General features: G+C 42.3%; 1 protein-coding gene across 1 annotated transcript in view; it reads right to left on the bottom strand.

Moving 5' to 3' along the window:
- The window catches only part of CDHR3 (cadherin related family member 3), a 201797-nt gene that overhangs the window by 41250 nt on the left and 142674 nt on the right, over nt 1-17873 (bottom strand). The window contains exon 10 of the mRNA XM_053719171.1: nt 17095-17266. Coding sequence (XP_053575146.1) covers nt 17095-17266 — 172 coding nt within the window. The remainder of the gene's footprint in view (nt 1-17094; nt 17267-17873) is intronic.

The raw sequence follows: 17873 nt of genomic DNA, 5'->3' as shown, positions 1-17873 counted from the left end.
CTGTATAGTCACAGCCCGGCCCGACCGTGCCATAACACTAAGTGCAGCTCGCTCCTGTTGTCAGACAGAGGTTAGTGTTATGGCACGGTCGGGCCGGGCTGTGACTATACAGCTGGCCCGATGCGCTGTGGAATAAAAACAGACCCGCTCAGCAGAGTACAGAGAGCGGGTCTGAAAAACTGGCATATTTTAAAAAAATTAAAAGGGAATATAAGGTTTAATAACGATAGCACTAATATAATGTTATATAATTCTGCACTATGTGCAGCATTATATAACATTATATTTTAGGTTTACTGTCCCTTTAACCATTTTAAGTATTTACTATAATCCAAGCATATAACAAATGCTAGGATTTACCATCACTAAAAATAAACATCAGTTTCTGTCATTATTTGCTAAAAAAAAAACACTGCTAAACTCACCCTAACTGTGCAGCAAGTATATCGCTAACTCAGCGCCTCTAGTCCCCCACGGCACATCGCTCTTTCTCAATGAGGTGACTTTTCCACCTCTAAACCAATAGCAGTGCGTGCCAACTGACATCCTAGCACAGCTGAAGGTGGAAACGTCCCTTCATTGGAGAAGAGAGTTGTGCTGTGGATGGCCGGAGGCGCTGAGTTAGCTATATACTTGCCGCACAGATAGGGTGAGTTTAACAGTGTGTTTTTTTTTTTTTTTTTAAATGATGACAGAAACTAATGTTTATTTTTAGTGATGGTAAATCCAGTAATAATATTTTGTATAAAAAGCAAAAGGAAGTTTGTTGCTAACTGGAAGAGGCTAAATACAAGAGACAACTTTAGGAATTTAGGGCGCGATCCGATATCGATCGCAGTTTGCGGCGCAAGCGAGGAGACCGGCGTCGCCCGCAGTTTCAGCTCGCAACTCGAGCCATCCCATATAGGTCGCCGTCAGATGCTAACGTGCCGTAAGTCTGACAAACCAGCGATGTCCAGAAATCTGCGTAAGTACAAATTGCTGGCGTCGCCAGTGACTTGCGCCACGTTAGAATCTGCCGGTGCCTATAAAACCTGACTAAAGTTTAAAACACCCGCACTGTCTAACACGCCTCCCTAACATAGCCCGCACTGTCTAACACGCCTCCCTAACATAGCCCGCACTGTCTAACCCTCTATCCGCTATCCCCCCTCACTAGCCTAACAATAAAAATGCTATTAACCCCTAAACCGCCGCTCCCGTACCCCGCCGCAACCTAATAAAGTTATTACCCCTAAACCGCCGCTCCCGTACCCCGCCGCCAGCTATATTATATCTATAACCCCCTAAAGTGAGCCCCTAACAACCCGCCGCCATCTATATTAAAATTATTAACCCCTAATGTAAGCCCCTTACTACACCGCCGCCATCTCTATTAAAATGATTAACCCCTAATTTAATCTACCTACCCCGCCGCCAGCTATATTATCTATATTAATCCTAAGTATATTATAGTTAATATAGTTATTACATTATATATATTAACTATATTAACCCTAATTATATTAGGGTTAATATAGTTAATATAGTTACTATAGTATTTATATTAACTATATTAACTCTATCTAACCCTAACACCCCTAACTAAATTTATATTAAATTAATCTAATTAATTATAAACTAAAATATTCCTATTTAAATCTAAATACTTACCTATAAAATAAACCCTAAGATAGCTACAATATAATTAATAATTACATTATAGCTATGTTAGGGTTAATATTTATTTTACAGGTAAATAGTTAATTATTTTAACTAGGTATTAATAGATATTAAATAGTTATTAACTATTTAATATCTACCTAGTTAAAATAATTACCCAATTACCTGTGAAAATAAATCCTAACCTAAGTTACAAATACACCTACACTTCAATAAATTTAATAAACTACAAACATCCTATCTAAAAATACAATTAAATTAACTAAACTAAATACAAAAAAAAACAAACACTAAATTACAAAAAATAAAAAAAATGATTACAAGATTTTTAAGCTAATTACACCTATTCTAAGCCCCCTAATAAAATAATAAACCCCCAAAATTACAAAAAATTCCCTGCCCTATTCTAAATTAAACTAATTTCAAAGCTCTTACCTACCAGCCAGCCCCTTAAAAGGGCCTTTTGTGGGGGCATGCCCCAAAGAATTCAGCTCTTTTGCATTCAACAAATACAATCCCTCCCCCTCCATTACAACCCACCACCCACATACCCCTATTCTAAACCCACCCAAACCCCCCTTAAAAAATCCTAACACTACCCCCCTGAAAGGATCTCCCTACCTTGTCTTCACCACAAGCCAGGCCGCCGAACTCCTGATCCGATCCGGGGCGATGTCGTCCCTCCAAGCGGCAAAGAAGAAATCTTCCCTCGGCGATGTCATCCTCCAAGCGGGCAAAGAAGAATTCTTCCTCCGGCGACGTCTTCCTCCAAGCGGCAGCAAAGTCTTCATTCTTCCGGCGGCATCTTCAATCTTCTTTCTTCGCTCCGCCGCCGCGGAGCATCCATCCCGGCCGACTGCTAAACTTGGAATGAGGTACCTTTAAATGACGTCATCCAAGATGGCGTCCGCCGAATTCCGATTGGCTGATAGGATTCTATCAGCCAATCGGAATTAAGTTAAAAAAATCTGATTGGCTGATTGAATCAGCCAATCAGATTCAAGTTCAATCCGATTGGCTGATCCAATCAGCCAATCAGATTGAGCTCGCATTCTATTGGCTGATCGGAACAGCCAATAGAATGCTTAAAAATCTTGTAATGCTTAAAAATCTTGTAATCTTTTTTTTATTTTTTGTAATTTAGTGTTTGTTTTTTTTTGTAATTTAGTTTAGTTAATTTAATTGTATTTTTAGATAGATGTTTGTAGTTTATTAAATTTATTGATAGTGTAGGTGTATTTGTAACTTAGGTTAGGATTTATTTTACAGGTAATTGGGTAATTATTTTAACTAGGTAGATATTAAATAGTTAATAGACTATTTATATCTATTATACCTAGTTAAAATAATTAACTATGTTACCTGTAAAATAAATATTAAACCCTAACATAGCTATAATGTATTATTAATTAATTGTAGCTATCTTAGGGTTTAGTTTATAGGTAAGTATTAGATTAAATAGGAATATTTTAGTTTATAAATTAATTAGGATTAATTTAATATAAATTTAGTTAGGGGTGTTAGGGGTTAGATAGAGTTAATATAGGTTAATATAAATACTATAGTAACTATATAAACTATATTAACCCTAATATAATTAGGGTTAATATAGTTAATATATATAATGTTAATAACTATATTAACTATAATATACTTAGGGTTTATATAGATAACATAGCTGGCGGCGGGGTAGGTAGATTAAATTAGGGGTTAATCATTTTTTATATAGGTGCGCGGTGTAAGGGGTCAGATTACGGGATAGATAAGGTAAGATGGCGGGCGGTTTTAGGGGCTCACAGTAGGGGGTTAGTTTAGTAGATGGCGGCGGGGTCCGGGAGCGGCGGTTTTAGGGGGTAATAACTTTATTAGGGGATTTCGGGGGGGGGATCGCGGTTGACAGGGAGATAGACATTGCGCATGCGCTTAGGTGTTAGGTTTATTTTAGCAGATCGGCGGTTGACAGGGAGATAGACATTGCGCATGGCGTTAGGGTGGTTAGGTTATTTTAGCAGCTAGTTTAGGGAGTTACGGGGCTCCAATATCAGCGTAAGGCTTCTTACGTGCTGCTTTTGTGGCGAGGTAAAATGGAGTAAGTTTTCTCCATTTTCGCCACGTAAGTCCTTACGCTGGCATATTGGATACCAAACTGCGCGGTTTGGTATACCTGCCTATGGCCCAAAAACTGCGGCGACGGCAGAAATATTACGCGCGTAACTTCTAGCTTACGCCGTATATAGGATACCAAATCCGCGCAATTATTGGCGTCGCCGGCTTTTGCGGGCGACGCTTTATATCGGATCGACCCCTTAAAGTTTAACTAGGGTTTTTCTATTATTATTTCTGGTTGGGAGTAAGTGAAGTGGGGTGTTTGAGGGGTTGCAAAGGTAGACAGAAGCACACAGTGTGTGGGAGATTTGTAGAGGGAGACAGGGTTAGGCTTTGGTTTAATTACTGTGCGGTGTCATTTATTTTGGTGGTGGTTAACTCAAAGTTGAGGAGCATTCAGTTTTGTTAATCAACATTAAATGTATAAGATGCCTTGAGGCTGGAATAGGGATTTTACACCAGGTTAAGTTAGTCACTGGTAAAAAGAATGTGCATTACCACCAGCCACACATAGCTATTATGGTATAGTGCCCCAACATAAAGTACATGAAAGGTGTCTTAAAGGGACATTAAAGACTTTGAGATGGTAACATAAAATGATAAATTGTATATATAAAAAATACTCTGCAATATACTTTCATTATTTATTTGTTTCCTTTTCCTGTAATTTCATTCTGAAATTGTGATTCAGTTTCTGTTAGAAATATAAGTGCAGAACACTGTTATATTCCACACAGCCATTGGCTGCACACTCTAGTGACCTATTTATAACTGTCCCTAATTGGCCACAGCAGGGAAGGTAACCTAAGTTACAACATGGCAGCTTACATCGATTTATAGACTCTAAAACTTTACACTTATTTTGTAAATATTTAAGCAACTAATGAAACTTTAAAAAAAACAGAATTTATGCTTACCTGATAAATTTCTTTCTCTTGTGGTGGTATCCAGTCCACGGGGTTCATCCTTTACTTGGTGGGATATTCTCCTTCCCTACAGGAAGTGGCAAAGAGGAGCACACAGGCAGATCTGTCCATATAGCTCCCCCTCTGAGCTCCACCCCCCCAGTCATTCGACCGAAGGTTAGGAAGAAAAAGGAGAAACCATATGGGTGCAGTGGTGACTGTAGTTTAAACAAAAATCTACCTGACTTAATAGCCAGGGGCGGGCCATGGACTGGAGTACACCACAAGAGAAAGAAATTTATCAGGTAATGCATAAATTCATTTTTCTCTTGTAAGGGTGTATCCAGTCCACGGTTCATCTCTTTACTTGTGGGATACCAAATACCAAAGCTTTAGGACACGGATGAAGGGAGGGACAAGACAGGTACCTTAAACAGAAGCACCACTGGCTTGTAAAACCTTTCTCCCAAAAAATAGCCTCCGAAGAAGCAAAAAGTATAGAATTTGTAAAATTTGGAAAAGTATGGCAGCGAAGACCAAGTCGCTGCCTTGCAAGTCTGTTCAACAGAAGCCTCATTTTTAAAAGCCCATGTGGAAGCCACTGCTCTAGTAGAATGAGCAGTAATAGTTTCAGGAGGCTGCTGGCCAGCAGTCTCATAGGCCAAACGGATGATGCTTTTCAGCCAAAAGGAAAGAGAGGTAGATGTCGCCTTCTGACCTCTCCTCTTACCAGAATAGGTAACAAACAAAGAAGTTGTGTGTCTGAAATCCTTAGTTGCTTGTAAATAGAACTTTTAAAGCACGAACCACATCATGATTGTGTAACAGACGTTCCTTTCTTCGACGAAGGATTAGGACACAGAGAAGGAACAACAATTTCCTGGTTAATATTCTATTAGACACAACCTTAGGAAGAGAACAAGGTTTGGTACGTAAAACTACTTAACTGCATGGAACACCAAGGTAAGGGGAATCACACTGTAAAGCAGATAACCTGGAAACTCTTCAAGCAGAAGAGATGGCTACCAAAAACAAAACTTTCCAAGATAACAGCTTAATATCTATGGAAGTAAAGGTTCAAACGGAACCCTTGCAGAAGTGAAAGAACTAAATTCAGACTCCACGGCGGAGCCACAGTCTATAAACAGTGCTTGATTCTGACACAAAAGCCTGACTAAACGTTTGAACGTCTGGTACCTCTGCCAGACGTTTGTGAAAAAGAATAGACAAAGGCAGATATCTGTCCCTTTAAGGAACTAGCGATAATCCTTTCTCCAATCCATCTTGGAGGAAGGACAAAATCCTGGGAATCCTAACCTTACTCCATGAGTAGCTCTTGGATTCGCATCAAAAAAACATAATTTATGCTTACCTGATAAATTCCTTTCTCCTGTAGTGTGGTCAGTCCACGGGTCATCATTACTTCTGGGATATTAACTCCTCCCCAACAGGAAGTGCAAGAGGATCACCCAGCAGAGCTGCTATATAGCTCTTCCCCTCTACGTCACACCCAGTCATTCGACCGAGAACCAACGAGAAAGGAGAAGCCAAAGGGTGCAGTGGTGACTGGAGTATAATTTAAAATTAGACCTGCCATAAAAACAGGGCGGGCCGTGGACTGACCACACTACAGGGAGAAAGGAATTTATCAGGTAAGCATAAATTATGTTTTCTCCTGTTAAGTGTGGTCAGTCCACGGGTCATCATTACTTCTGGGATACCAATACCAAAGCTAAAGTACACGGATGACGGGAGGGACAGGCAGGCTCTTTATACGGAAGAACCACTGCCTGAAGAACCTTTCTCCCAAAAACAGCCTCCGAAGAAGCAAAAGTGTCAAATTTGTAAAATTTGGAAAAAGTATGAAGAGAAGACCAAGTTGCAGCCTTGCAAATCTGTTCAACAGAAGCCTCATTCTTAAAGGCCCAAGTGGAAGCCACAGCTCTAGTAGAATGAGCTGTAATTCTTTCAGAGGCTGCTGTCCAGCAGTCTCATAAGCTAAACGTATTATGCTACGAAGCCAAAAAGAGAGAGAGGTAGCAGAAGCTCTTTGACCTCTCCTCTGACCAGAATAAATGACAAACAGGGAAGACGTTTGTCGAAAATCCTTAGTTGCCTGTAGATAAAATTTCAGGGCACGGACTACATCTAGAGTGTGTAGGAGACGTCCTTCTTCGAAGAAGGATTAGGACACAAAGATGGAACAACAATCTCTTGATTGATATTCCTGTTAGAGACCACCTTAGGTAAGAACCCAGGTTTAGTACGCAGAACTACCTTGTCTGAATGAAAAATCAGATAAGGAGAATCACAATGTAAGGCAGATAACTCAGAGACTCTTCGAGCCGAGGAAATAGCCATTAAAAACAGAACTTTCCAAGATAACAATTTGATATCAATGGAATGAAGGGGTTCAAACTGAACACCCTGTAAAACATTAAGAACTAAGTTCAAACTCCATGGTGGAGCAACAGTTTTTAAACACAGGCTTAATCCTGGCCAAAGCCTGACAAAAAGGCCTGAACGTCTGGAACCTCTGACATGACGTTTGTGTAAAAGAATGGACAGAGCTGAAATCTGTCCCTTTAAGGAACTAGCGGATAAACCCTTTTCTAAACCTTCTTGTAGAAAGACAATATCCTAGGAATCCTAACCTTACTCCATGAGTAACTTTTGATTTGCACCAATATAAGTATTTACGCCATAGTTTTATGGTAAATCTTTCTGGTAACAGGCTTCCTAGCCTGTATTAAGGTATCAATTACTGACTCAGAAAAACCACGTTTGATAAAATCAAGCGTTCAATTCCAAGCAGTCAGCTTCAGAGAAATTAGATTTTGATGTTTGAAGGGACCCTGGATCAGAAGGTCCTGTCTCAGAGGCAGAGACCAAGGGTGGACAGGATGACATGTCCACTAGATCTGCATACCAAGTCCTGCGTGGCCACGCAGGCGCTATTAGAATCACCCGATGCTCTCTCCTATTTGGATTCTGGCAATCATCGAGGAAGCATCGGAAGGGTGGAAACACATAAGCCATCCCGAAGGTCCAAGGTGCTGTCGAAGGCATCTATCAGGGACCGCTCCCGGGATCCCTGGATCTGGACCCGTAACAAGGGAAGCTTGGCGTTCTGTCGAGACGCCATGAGATCTATCTCTGTTTGCCCCAACGTCGAAGTATTTGGGCAAAGACCCTCCGGATGAAGTTCCCACTCCCCCGGATGAAAAGTCTGACGACTTTAGGAAATCCGCCTACCAGTTCTCTCACTCCCGGGTATGTGGATTGCTGACAGGTGGCAAGAGTGAGACTCTGCCCAGCGAATTATCTTTGATACTTCCATCATCGCTAGGGAGCTTCTTGTCCCTCCTTGATGGTTGATGTAAGCTACAGTCGTGATGTTGTCCGACTGAAACCTGATGAACCCCCGAGTTGTTAACTGGGGCCAAGCCAGAAGGGGATTGAGAACTGCTCTCAATTCCAGAATGTTTATTGGCAGGAGACTCTCCTCCTGAGTCCATGATCCCTGAGCCTTCAGAGAATTCCAGACAGCGCCCCAACCTAGTAGGCTGGCATCTGGTTGTTACAATTGTCCATTCTGGCCTGCTGAGTGGCATCCCCCTGGACAGATTTGGCCGAGAAAGCCACCATAGAAAGAATTTCTGGTCTCTTGATCCAATTCAGAGTAGGGGACAAATCTGAGTAATCCCCATTCCACTGACTTAGCATGCACAATTTCAGCGGTCTGAGATGTAGGCGTGCAAAGGGTACTATGTCCATTGCCGCTACCATTAAGCCTATCACCTCCATGCATTGAGCCACTGACGGGTGTTGAATGGAATGAAGGACACGGCATGCATCTTGAAGCTTTGTTAACCTGTCTTCTGTCAGGTAGATCTTCATTTCTACAGAATCTATAAGAGTCCCCAAGAAGGGAACTCTTGTGAGTGGAAAGAGAGAACTCTTCTTTCGCTCACCTTCCATCCATGCGACCTTAGAAATGCCAGTACTAACTCTGTATGAGACTTGGCAGTTTGGAAAGCTTGAAGCTTGTATCAGAATGTCGTCTAGTACGGAGCTACCGAAAATTCCTCGCGGTCTTAGTACCGCCAGAAGAGCACCCAGAACCTTTGTGAAGATTCTTGGAGCCGTAGCCAATCCGAATGGAAGAGCTACAAACTGGTAATGCCTGTCTAGGGAAGGCAAACCTTAGATACCGTAATGATCTTTGTGAATCGGTATGTGAAGGTAAGCATCCTTTAAATCCACTGTGGTCATGGTACTGACCCTTTTGGATCATGGTAGTATTGTCCGAATAGTTTCCATTTTGAATGATGGAACTCTTAGGAATTTGTTTAGGATCTTTAAATCCAAGATTGGCCTGAAGGTTCCCTCTTTTTTGGGAACCACAAACAGATTTGAGTAAAACCCCTGTCCATGTTTCCGACCGCGGAACCGGATGGATCACTCCCATTAGTAAAAGATCTTGTACACAGCGTAGAAACGCCTCTTTCTTTATTTGGTTTGTTGACAACCTTGACAGATGAAATCTCCCTTTTGGGGGAGAGGATTTGAAGTCCAGAAGATATCCCTGAGATATGATCTCTAACGCCCAGGGATCCTGGAAATCTCTTGCCCAAGCCTGGGCGAAGAGAGAAAGTCTGCCCCCCACTAGATCCGTTCCCGGATCGGGGGCCCTCGATTCATGCTGTCTTAGGGGCAGCAGCAGGTTTTCTGACCTGCTTGCCCTTGTTCCAGGACTGGTTAGGTCTCCAGCCTTGTCTGTAGCGAGCAACAGCTTCTTCCTGTTTTGGAGCAGAGGAAGTTGATGCTGCTCCTGCCTTGAAGTTACGAAAGGAACGAAAATTAGACTGTCTAGCCTTAGGTTTGGCTCTGTCTTGAGGCAGGGCATGGCCTTTACCTCCTGTAATGTCAGCGATAATTTCTTTCAAACCGGGCCCGAATAAGGTCTGCCCTTTGAAAGGTATGTTAAGTAATTTAGATTTAGAAGTAACGTCAGCTGACCAGGATTTTAGCCACAGTGCTCTGCGTGCCTGAATGGCGAATCCGGAATTCTTAGCCGTAAGTTTTGTTAAATGTACTACGGCATCTGAAACAAATGAATTAGCTAGCTTAAGTGTTTTAAGCTTGCTTGAAATCTCATCAATAGTTATTGAGTCAAGAGTCTCTTCCAGGGACTCGGACCAAAAAGCGGCCGCGGCCGAGACAGATGCAATACATGCAAGGGGTTGCAATATAAAACCTTGTTGAACAAACATTTTCTTAAGGTAACCCTCTAATTTTTTATCCATTGGATCTGAAAATGCACAGCTATCCTCCACCGGGATAGTGGTACGCTTAGCCAGAGTAGAAAACCGCTCCCTCCACCTTAGGGACCGTCTGCCATAAGCTCCCCGTGTGGTGGGGCGTCTATTGGAAACATTTTTCTAAACACAGGAGGGGGGAAAAAGGTACACCGGGCCTATCCCACTCCTTAGTAGATTATCTCTGTAAGCCTCTTAGGTATAGGAAATACGTCAGGTACTCGCCGGAACCCGCATAGTATCTATCCAGCCTACATAATTTCTCTGGGATTGCAACGGTGTTGACAATCATTCAGAGCTGCTAATACCTCCCCTAACAGTACACGAGGGTTTTTCGAGCTTAAACTTAAAATTAGAAATGTCTGGAATCCATTCTATTGGGATCAGAACCGTCACCTGCAGATTGAAGCTCTCCGTCCTCATGTTCTGCATACTGTGATCGCAGTATCAGACATGGCCCTATTAATTAACAGCGCACGCTGTTCTCACCCAGAGTGATCACGCTTACCTCTAAGGTTCTGGTAATTTAGAGACAAAACTTCAGTCATAACATTAGCCATATCCTGTAATGTGATTTGTAATGGCCGCCCTGATGTACTCGGCTGCTACAATATCACGCACCTCCCGAGCGGGAAGATGCAGGTACTGATCATGTGAGGCGAGTTAGTCGGCATAACTCTCTCCCTCGTTGTTTGGTGAATGAGTGTTCAATTTGTACAGATTGACTTTTATTTAAAGTAGCATCAATGCAATTAGTACATAAATTTCTATTGGACTCCACTGTTGGCTTTAGCACATATAGCACAGAGATATTCCTCTGAATCAGACATGTTAAACACACTAGCAATTAAACTAGCAACTTGGAAATACTTTCAAAAGCAATTTACAAATAATATGAAGAAACGTACTGTGCCTTTAAGAAGCACAGAAAAAAAGTTATGACAGTTTGAGTAATAATAAACCGGAGAAACTATAACATCAAATTCTTTCCGGAAAAACACAATTTTTAGCAAAGGATTGCCCCATTAGCAATGATAACTAACCCTGAATAGCAGAAAAAAATGTACAGATATATACGTTTTTTATCACAGTCAAAAGCACAATCTCACAGGTCTGCTGTGAGTGATTACCTCCCTCAAACTAACTTTTTGAAGACCCCTGAGCTCTGTAGAGACGAACCGATCATGCAGGGAAGAAAACAGACTTGTGACTGAATTTTCTGATGCTACAAAAGCCCAAAATAGGCCCCTCCCCCTCACACACAGACAGTGAGGGAGATCAGTAAACTGTCTTAAATTAAATAAAACGACCGCCAAGTGGAAAAAAACAGTGCCCAAAACAATATTTTCACCCAGTACCTCAGATAATTAAACGATTTTAACATGCCAGCAAAAACGTTTAACATCAAATAAATGAAATGGTCATTAGAAAGCCTGTTGCTAGTCGTTCCCACTGGCAAGTTAGGCTAAAGGTCTATGCATACAGTAGTATCCCAGTGAAGTGCCATTCCACAAATACTGAAGTGTAAATTTACATACATGACAGCCTGATAACCAGTTGCTACTACTGCATTTAAGGCTGAGCTTACATTATATCGGTATGGCAGTATTTTCTCAGATTCAATTCCATCTCAGAAAATAATATTGCTGCTACATACCTCTTTTGCAGGTTAACCTGCCCGCTGTGCCCCTGATTCTGAAGTTTACCGTCACTCCTCAGATGGCCGAGAACAGCAAGATGATCTTAACTACGCCGTCTAAAATCATACAAAAAAACTCAGGTAGATTCTTCTTCAAATTCTACCTGAGAAGGAACTACACACTCCGGTGCTGATATAAATAACAAACTTTTGATTGAAGGTATAAAACTAAGTATAATCACCACAGTCCTCTCACACATCCTATCTATTAGGTTGGGTGCAAGAGAGATGACTGGGTGTGACGTAGAGGGGAGGAGCTATATAGCAGCTCTGCTGGGTGATCCTCTTGCACTTCCTGTTGGGGAGGAGTTAATATCCCAGAAGTAATGATGACCCGTGGACTGACCACACTTAACAGGAGAAAGATATTTTTGCCAAATCTTATGGTAGATTTTCCTGGTGACAGGCTTTCTAGCCTGAATCAGGGTATCAATGACCAACTCAGAGAAACCACGCTTTGATAGAAATAGGCGTTCAATCTCCAAGCAGTCAGACGCAGAGAAATTAGATTTGGATGTTTGAAAGGACCCTGTATTAGAAGGGTCCTGCCCTCATTGGTAGCGTCCATGGTGGCACAGATGACATGTCCACTAGGTCTGCATACCAGGTCCTCTGGCCACGCAGGCGCTATTAGAATCACTGAAGCCCTCTCCTGCTTGATTTTCTCGGCAACCAGACGCGGGAGGAGAGGAAACGGTGGAAAAAACATAGGCCAGATTGAATGACCAAGGCGCTGCAGGAGCATCTATCACACCGCCTGGTGGATCCCCGGGACCTGGACCCGTAAAGAGGAAGTTTTGGTGTTCTGACGGGACGCCATCAGATCCAATTCTGGAGTGCCCCATAGCTGAGTCCAGCTGGTCAAATACCTCCGGGTGGAGTTCCCACTCCCCCGGGTGAAGAAGTCTGACACATTAGAAAATCCGCCTCCCAGTTGTCTACTCCTGGGATGTGAATTGGCTGAGAGGTGCAAGATTGATCCTCCTCCTCACCCTGGATTATTTTGGTTACTTCCATCATTGCTAGGGAACTCCTGTTCCCCCTTTGATGATGAGGTAAGCTACAGTCGTGATGTTGTCCGACTGAGATCTGATGAATTTGCCGCAGCTAGCTGAGGCCATGCCTGAAGCGCGTTGAATATCGCCCTCAGTTCCAGAATGTTTATCGGAAGAAGAGCTTCTTCCCGAGACCCTAAGCCCTGACTTTCAGGGAGTCCCAGACTGCCCCCCAGCCCAACAGACTGGCGTCGGTCGTTACTATGATCCACTCTGGTCTGTGGAAACACATTCCCTGAGACAGGTGAGCCTGAGACAACCACCAGAGAATGAGAATCTCTGGTCCCCTGGTCCAACTGTATTTGAGGAGGCAGAATCTGCATAATCCCCAGTTCCACTGTTTGAGCATGCACAGTTGCAGTGTCTGAGGTGTATCCAGGCAAAAGGGGACAATGTCCATTGCCGCAACCATTAGTCCATTCGTCTCCATGCACTGAGCTACAGATGGCCGAGGAATGGGAATGAAGAGCTCGGCAAGTAGTTAAGAAGTTTTACCTTTCTGAACCTCCGTCAAAAATATTTTCATTTCTACCGAGTCTATTAGGGTTTCCTAGGAAGGGAACTCTTGTGAGGGGGGAGAGAGAACTCTTTTTGATGTTCACCTTCCACCCGTGAGACCTCAGAAAGGCCACTACTATTTCCGTGTGAGACTTGGCTCTTTGGAAAGTCGACGCCTGAATTAAGATGTCGTCTAGATAAGGCGCCACTGCTATGCCCCGCGGTCTTAGCACCGCCAGGAGGGACCCTAGCACCTTTGTGAAAATTCTGGGAGGCAGTGGCCAACCCGAAAGGAAGAGCCACAAACGATAATGCTTGTCCATAAGGCGAACCTGAGAAAATGGTGATGATCTTTGTGATAGGAATGTGTAGATACCATCCTTTAGATCCACGGTAGTTCCAATATTGACCCTCCTGGATCATTGGTAAGATTGTCCGAATGGTCTCCATCTTGAATGATGGGACTCTGAGGAATTTGTTTAGAATCTTGAGATCTAGGATTGGTCGGAAAGTTCCTTCTTTTTTGGAACCACAAACAGGTTTGAGTAAAACCCCAGCCCTTGTTCCGCAATTGGGAACTGGCTGGATCACTCCCATTGGTATGTAGGTCTTCTACAACAGCGTAAGAACGCCTCTTTCTTTGTCATGTCTGTAGACATACGAGAAATATGGAACCTTCCCCTTGGAGGGGAGTCCGTGAATCTAGAAGATATCCCTGGGATACAATCTCTAAGGCCCAGGGATCGTGTACGTCTCTTGCCCAGGCCTGAGCGAAGAGAGAGAGTCTGCCCCCTACTAGATCCGGTCCCGGATCTGGGGCTACCCCATCATGCTGTCTTGAGGCAGCTGCAGGCTTCTTGGCCTGTTTTACCCTTTGTTCCAACCCTGGTAAGGTTTCCAGGGCTGCCCTGGGTTGTGAAGTGTTACCCTCTTGCTTTGCAGCAGGGGGAGGATGAAGCATACCGCTCCTGAAAATTCTGAAAGGAACAAAATTATTCTGTTTGTTCTCGTCCTTGAAGGACTTGTCCTGGGGGAGAGTATGGCCTTTTCCCCCAGTGATTCTGAAATAATCTCTTTCAATTCAGGCCAGGAAGAGGGTCTTTCCTTTGAGAGGGATGTTCAGTAGTTTGGATTTTGAACGACACATCGCCGACCAGGATTATTAGCCATAACGCCCTGCGCGCTAGAAATGCGAAACCATGAAATTTTTGCCGCTAACTTGAGCTATTTGGAAAGCGGCATCAGAGATAAAAGAATTAGCCAGCTTAAGAGCCTTAATTCTGTCCATAATGTCCTCATAGAGGTCTCCGTCTGGAGCGCATCTTCCAGCGCCTCGAACCAGAAAGCAGCTGCAGTGGTTACAGGAACAATGCACGCAATAGGTTGGAGAAGAAAACCTTGTTGAACAAAAATTTAGAGTAAACCCTCTAATTTTTTATCCATCGGGTCTTTAAAAGCACAACTGTCTCGATTGTTATAGTTTGTGCGTTTAGCAAGTGAAGAAACAGCCCCTCCACCTTAGGGACCGTCTGCACGAGTCCCGTCATGGGGTTAGATATGGGGAACATTTTCTTAAAAACAGGAGGGGGAACGAAGGGAATACCTGGTTTATCCCACTCTCTAGTGACAATATCCGCAATCCTCTTAGGGACCGGGAACACATCAGTGTAAACAGGAACTTCTAGGTACTTGTCCATTTTACACAATTTCTCTGGAACCACCATAGGGTCGCAGTCATCCAGATAACTAATACCTCCCTGAGGCAATAAGCGGAGGTGTTCTATGTTTAAAATTTAAAAGCCAACGAATCTGAGTCTGTCTGAGGAGCAACCTTACCCGAGATCGGAAATTTCTCCCTCAGACAGCACATCCCTCGCCCCCTTTTCAGAGCGTTGTGAGGGTATATCGTGATACGGCTACTAAAGCGTCAGAATGCTCAGAATCTGTTCTTAAAACAGGAGCTATCACGCTTTTGCAGGGTAACACGGGCAGTTTAGATAAAAACACTGAGAGGGTATTATCCATAACTGCCGCCAAGGTCTTGTAAGGTAAAAGAGTTAGACGCACTAGAGGTTGCTAGGCGTCGCTTGAGCGGGCGTAACTGTTGTGAACACTTGGGAGAGGTTAACGGGCCTAACCTCATTACCTTCTGTCTGAGAATCATGTTTGGGCCACATTTTTAAGTGCAACAATATTTCTTTAAAGTTTATAGACATTCAGTACAAGTGGGACACATTCTGAGAGGGGGTTCCACCATGGCTTCTAAACACATTGAACAAGGATTTTCCTTGGTGTCAGACATGTTTAACAGACTAGTAGTAAGACAAACAGGCTTAGAAATCACTTTAATCAAGTAAAAACACACTTTGAAAAAAAACGTTACTGTGCCTTTAAGAGATAAAAAAAGGCACACAATTTTGCAAAACAGTGAAAAATGCAGCAAACTTTTCGAAATTTTTACAGTATGTACCTAAAGCATTGGTAAGATTGCACCACTAGCAATAAAAACGATTAACCCCTTAATGCCTAAACCGTATCTATAGTAAGCAACAAACCGGTTAAAACAACCTCAGCACATTGCCACAGCTCTGCTGTGGCCCTACCTTCCCTTAGGAACCAGATTTGTGGGGAAAAAGCTTCTTATAGGCCCTCAAACTGCAGCAAGACCCTCCATGTGAAACAGCCTGAAGTTCTAGTCAATATAACTGCGCATCTGAGGCGTGAAATTAGGCCCCTCCCACCTTACTCCGGTGCTGTGAGGCCTAAAGAAACACTCCTAAGTGTTTTAATAATAGCCATGTGGGTAACAACCCCTTAAAGGAAACCCAAAGGAACCAGTCAAAGTGCCATCAAAAAACGATATTTTAACAATAAAAACCGTTTACCATTAAGTAGTGTCAACCAGCATAAATTAGCCCTGTTATGTAAGCTAGGCAATCCATACTTAGTCCTCTGAATACAGGCTTACCCTTCCCTCATGGGGATCTTAACAGTCTTTTCTAGCATTATCACAGTCTTGTCTAGAAATAAATGACTGAACATACCTTATTGCAGCCTAACCTGCAAACCGTTCCCCCCAACTGAAGTTTTCTTGTACTCCTCAGTCCTTTGTGGGAACAGCAGTGGATTTTAGTTACAACATGCTAAAATCATCTTCCTCCCTGCAGAAATCTTCATCCACTTTCTGCTAGAGAGTAAATAGGTACCATTTAAAATAACAAACTCTTGCTTGTAGAAAATAAAAACTACAATTCTAACACCACATTCACTTTACACTTCCGATTGCTTAGAGCCGGCAAAGAGAATGACTGGGGGGTGGAGCTAGAGGGGGAGCTATATGGACAGCTCTGCTGTGTGCTCTCTTTGCCACTTTCTGTAGGGAAGGAGAATATCCCACAAGTAAAGGATGAACCCGTGGACTGGATACACCTTACAAGAGAAATACATATACAAGTTATTCTCAGACTAATCTTTTTTTTTTTTAATGCATCATTCATTCTATCTAGCATTCATTTAGTATGTATTGTCCCTTGAATGCATCTCTTACTGTAAATAGGTACTGCTAGTGTTTGATTGGTCACATGTTGTGATTGATAGAGACACGGTTGTCTCTGTTGCAGCTCAGTCTCTATCAATAGCACTAAGGATAAGATTAATGACAGTGTTTCTTTATAGCTATTAGTATTAAATTAATGTAATTTTAAATATAACTGTAATGTATAGACAAGCATTAGCTTTTGTAGGCCATCTTAGTATGTTACAGATAAATTATAATAAAAATTGTATGGTAATTATGGCTAGCTGGGGAGTGGTCCCATTAAACTACAAAAACATTCAACTGAACAAACCACTATTTGTCCTGAGCCAGCTGGGATCATCTGAAATCTCTCATTGCTTCCAAGTCCAGATAGCCCAGTAAAGTTGAACTGATTGTAGAGAGATGTAACATCTACGTCGGAGCAGGAATCCTTTAGATCTATGATGAGGGTGCCATTAATTTCAGTTTCAGGTACTGATTTACTGTCAGAATGAAAAAAAAAGTTGTTTAAATTTAATTTTTATTTAAAGAGACAAAAAAGTTTTTTTTTTAACTTTGTTTCATCAAAACAGGGGCATTTTAAAATGTATTACAGTTTGTTTTTGTTTTTTATATAAAATTTATGTTATTTACGCTGAAAACATTGTTTTATGCTTGTCCCCACCCACCAGTAAATCAGTGGGATTTCCGCTTCTCAGCGCATGAGCAATCACATGAATTCTGATGTATTGGAATGGGGAACAATGATTGATAGTTCAATAGGAGAAACAGCAGAAGTACTTGTACTTTAATTTTCAATAGTGAACTTACATGACCTTACACTCTGGCTTCTCAGCATAAGGAGGAATTACTTTTTTTTACGTGAAAGGGATACTAAACCCAATTTTTTTTCTTTCATGATTCATATAGAGCATGCAATTTTAACCAACTTTCTAATTTACTCATATTATATTTTTTTCTTCTTTCTCTTGCTATCTTTATTTGAAAAAGCAGAAATGTAAGGTTAGAACCTGACCCGTTTGGTTCAGCACCTGGGTAGCGCTTGCTTATTGGTGGCTACATTTCGACACCAATCAGCAAGCGCTACCC

The sequence above is a fragment of the Bombina bombina genome, chromosome 6 (genome assembly GCF_027579735.1).
Source record: "Bombina bombina isolate aBomBom1 chromosome 6, aBomBom1.pri, whole genome shotgun sequence".
In the NCBI taxonomy this organism is placed as follows: Eukaryota; Metazoa; Chordata; class Amphibia; order Anura; family Bombinatoridae; genus Bombina; species Bombina bombina.
The sequence above is the reverse complement of the archived record's forward strand: the minus strand, read 5'-3'. Positions and strand labels throughout refer to the sequence as shown.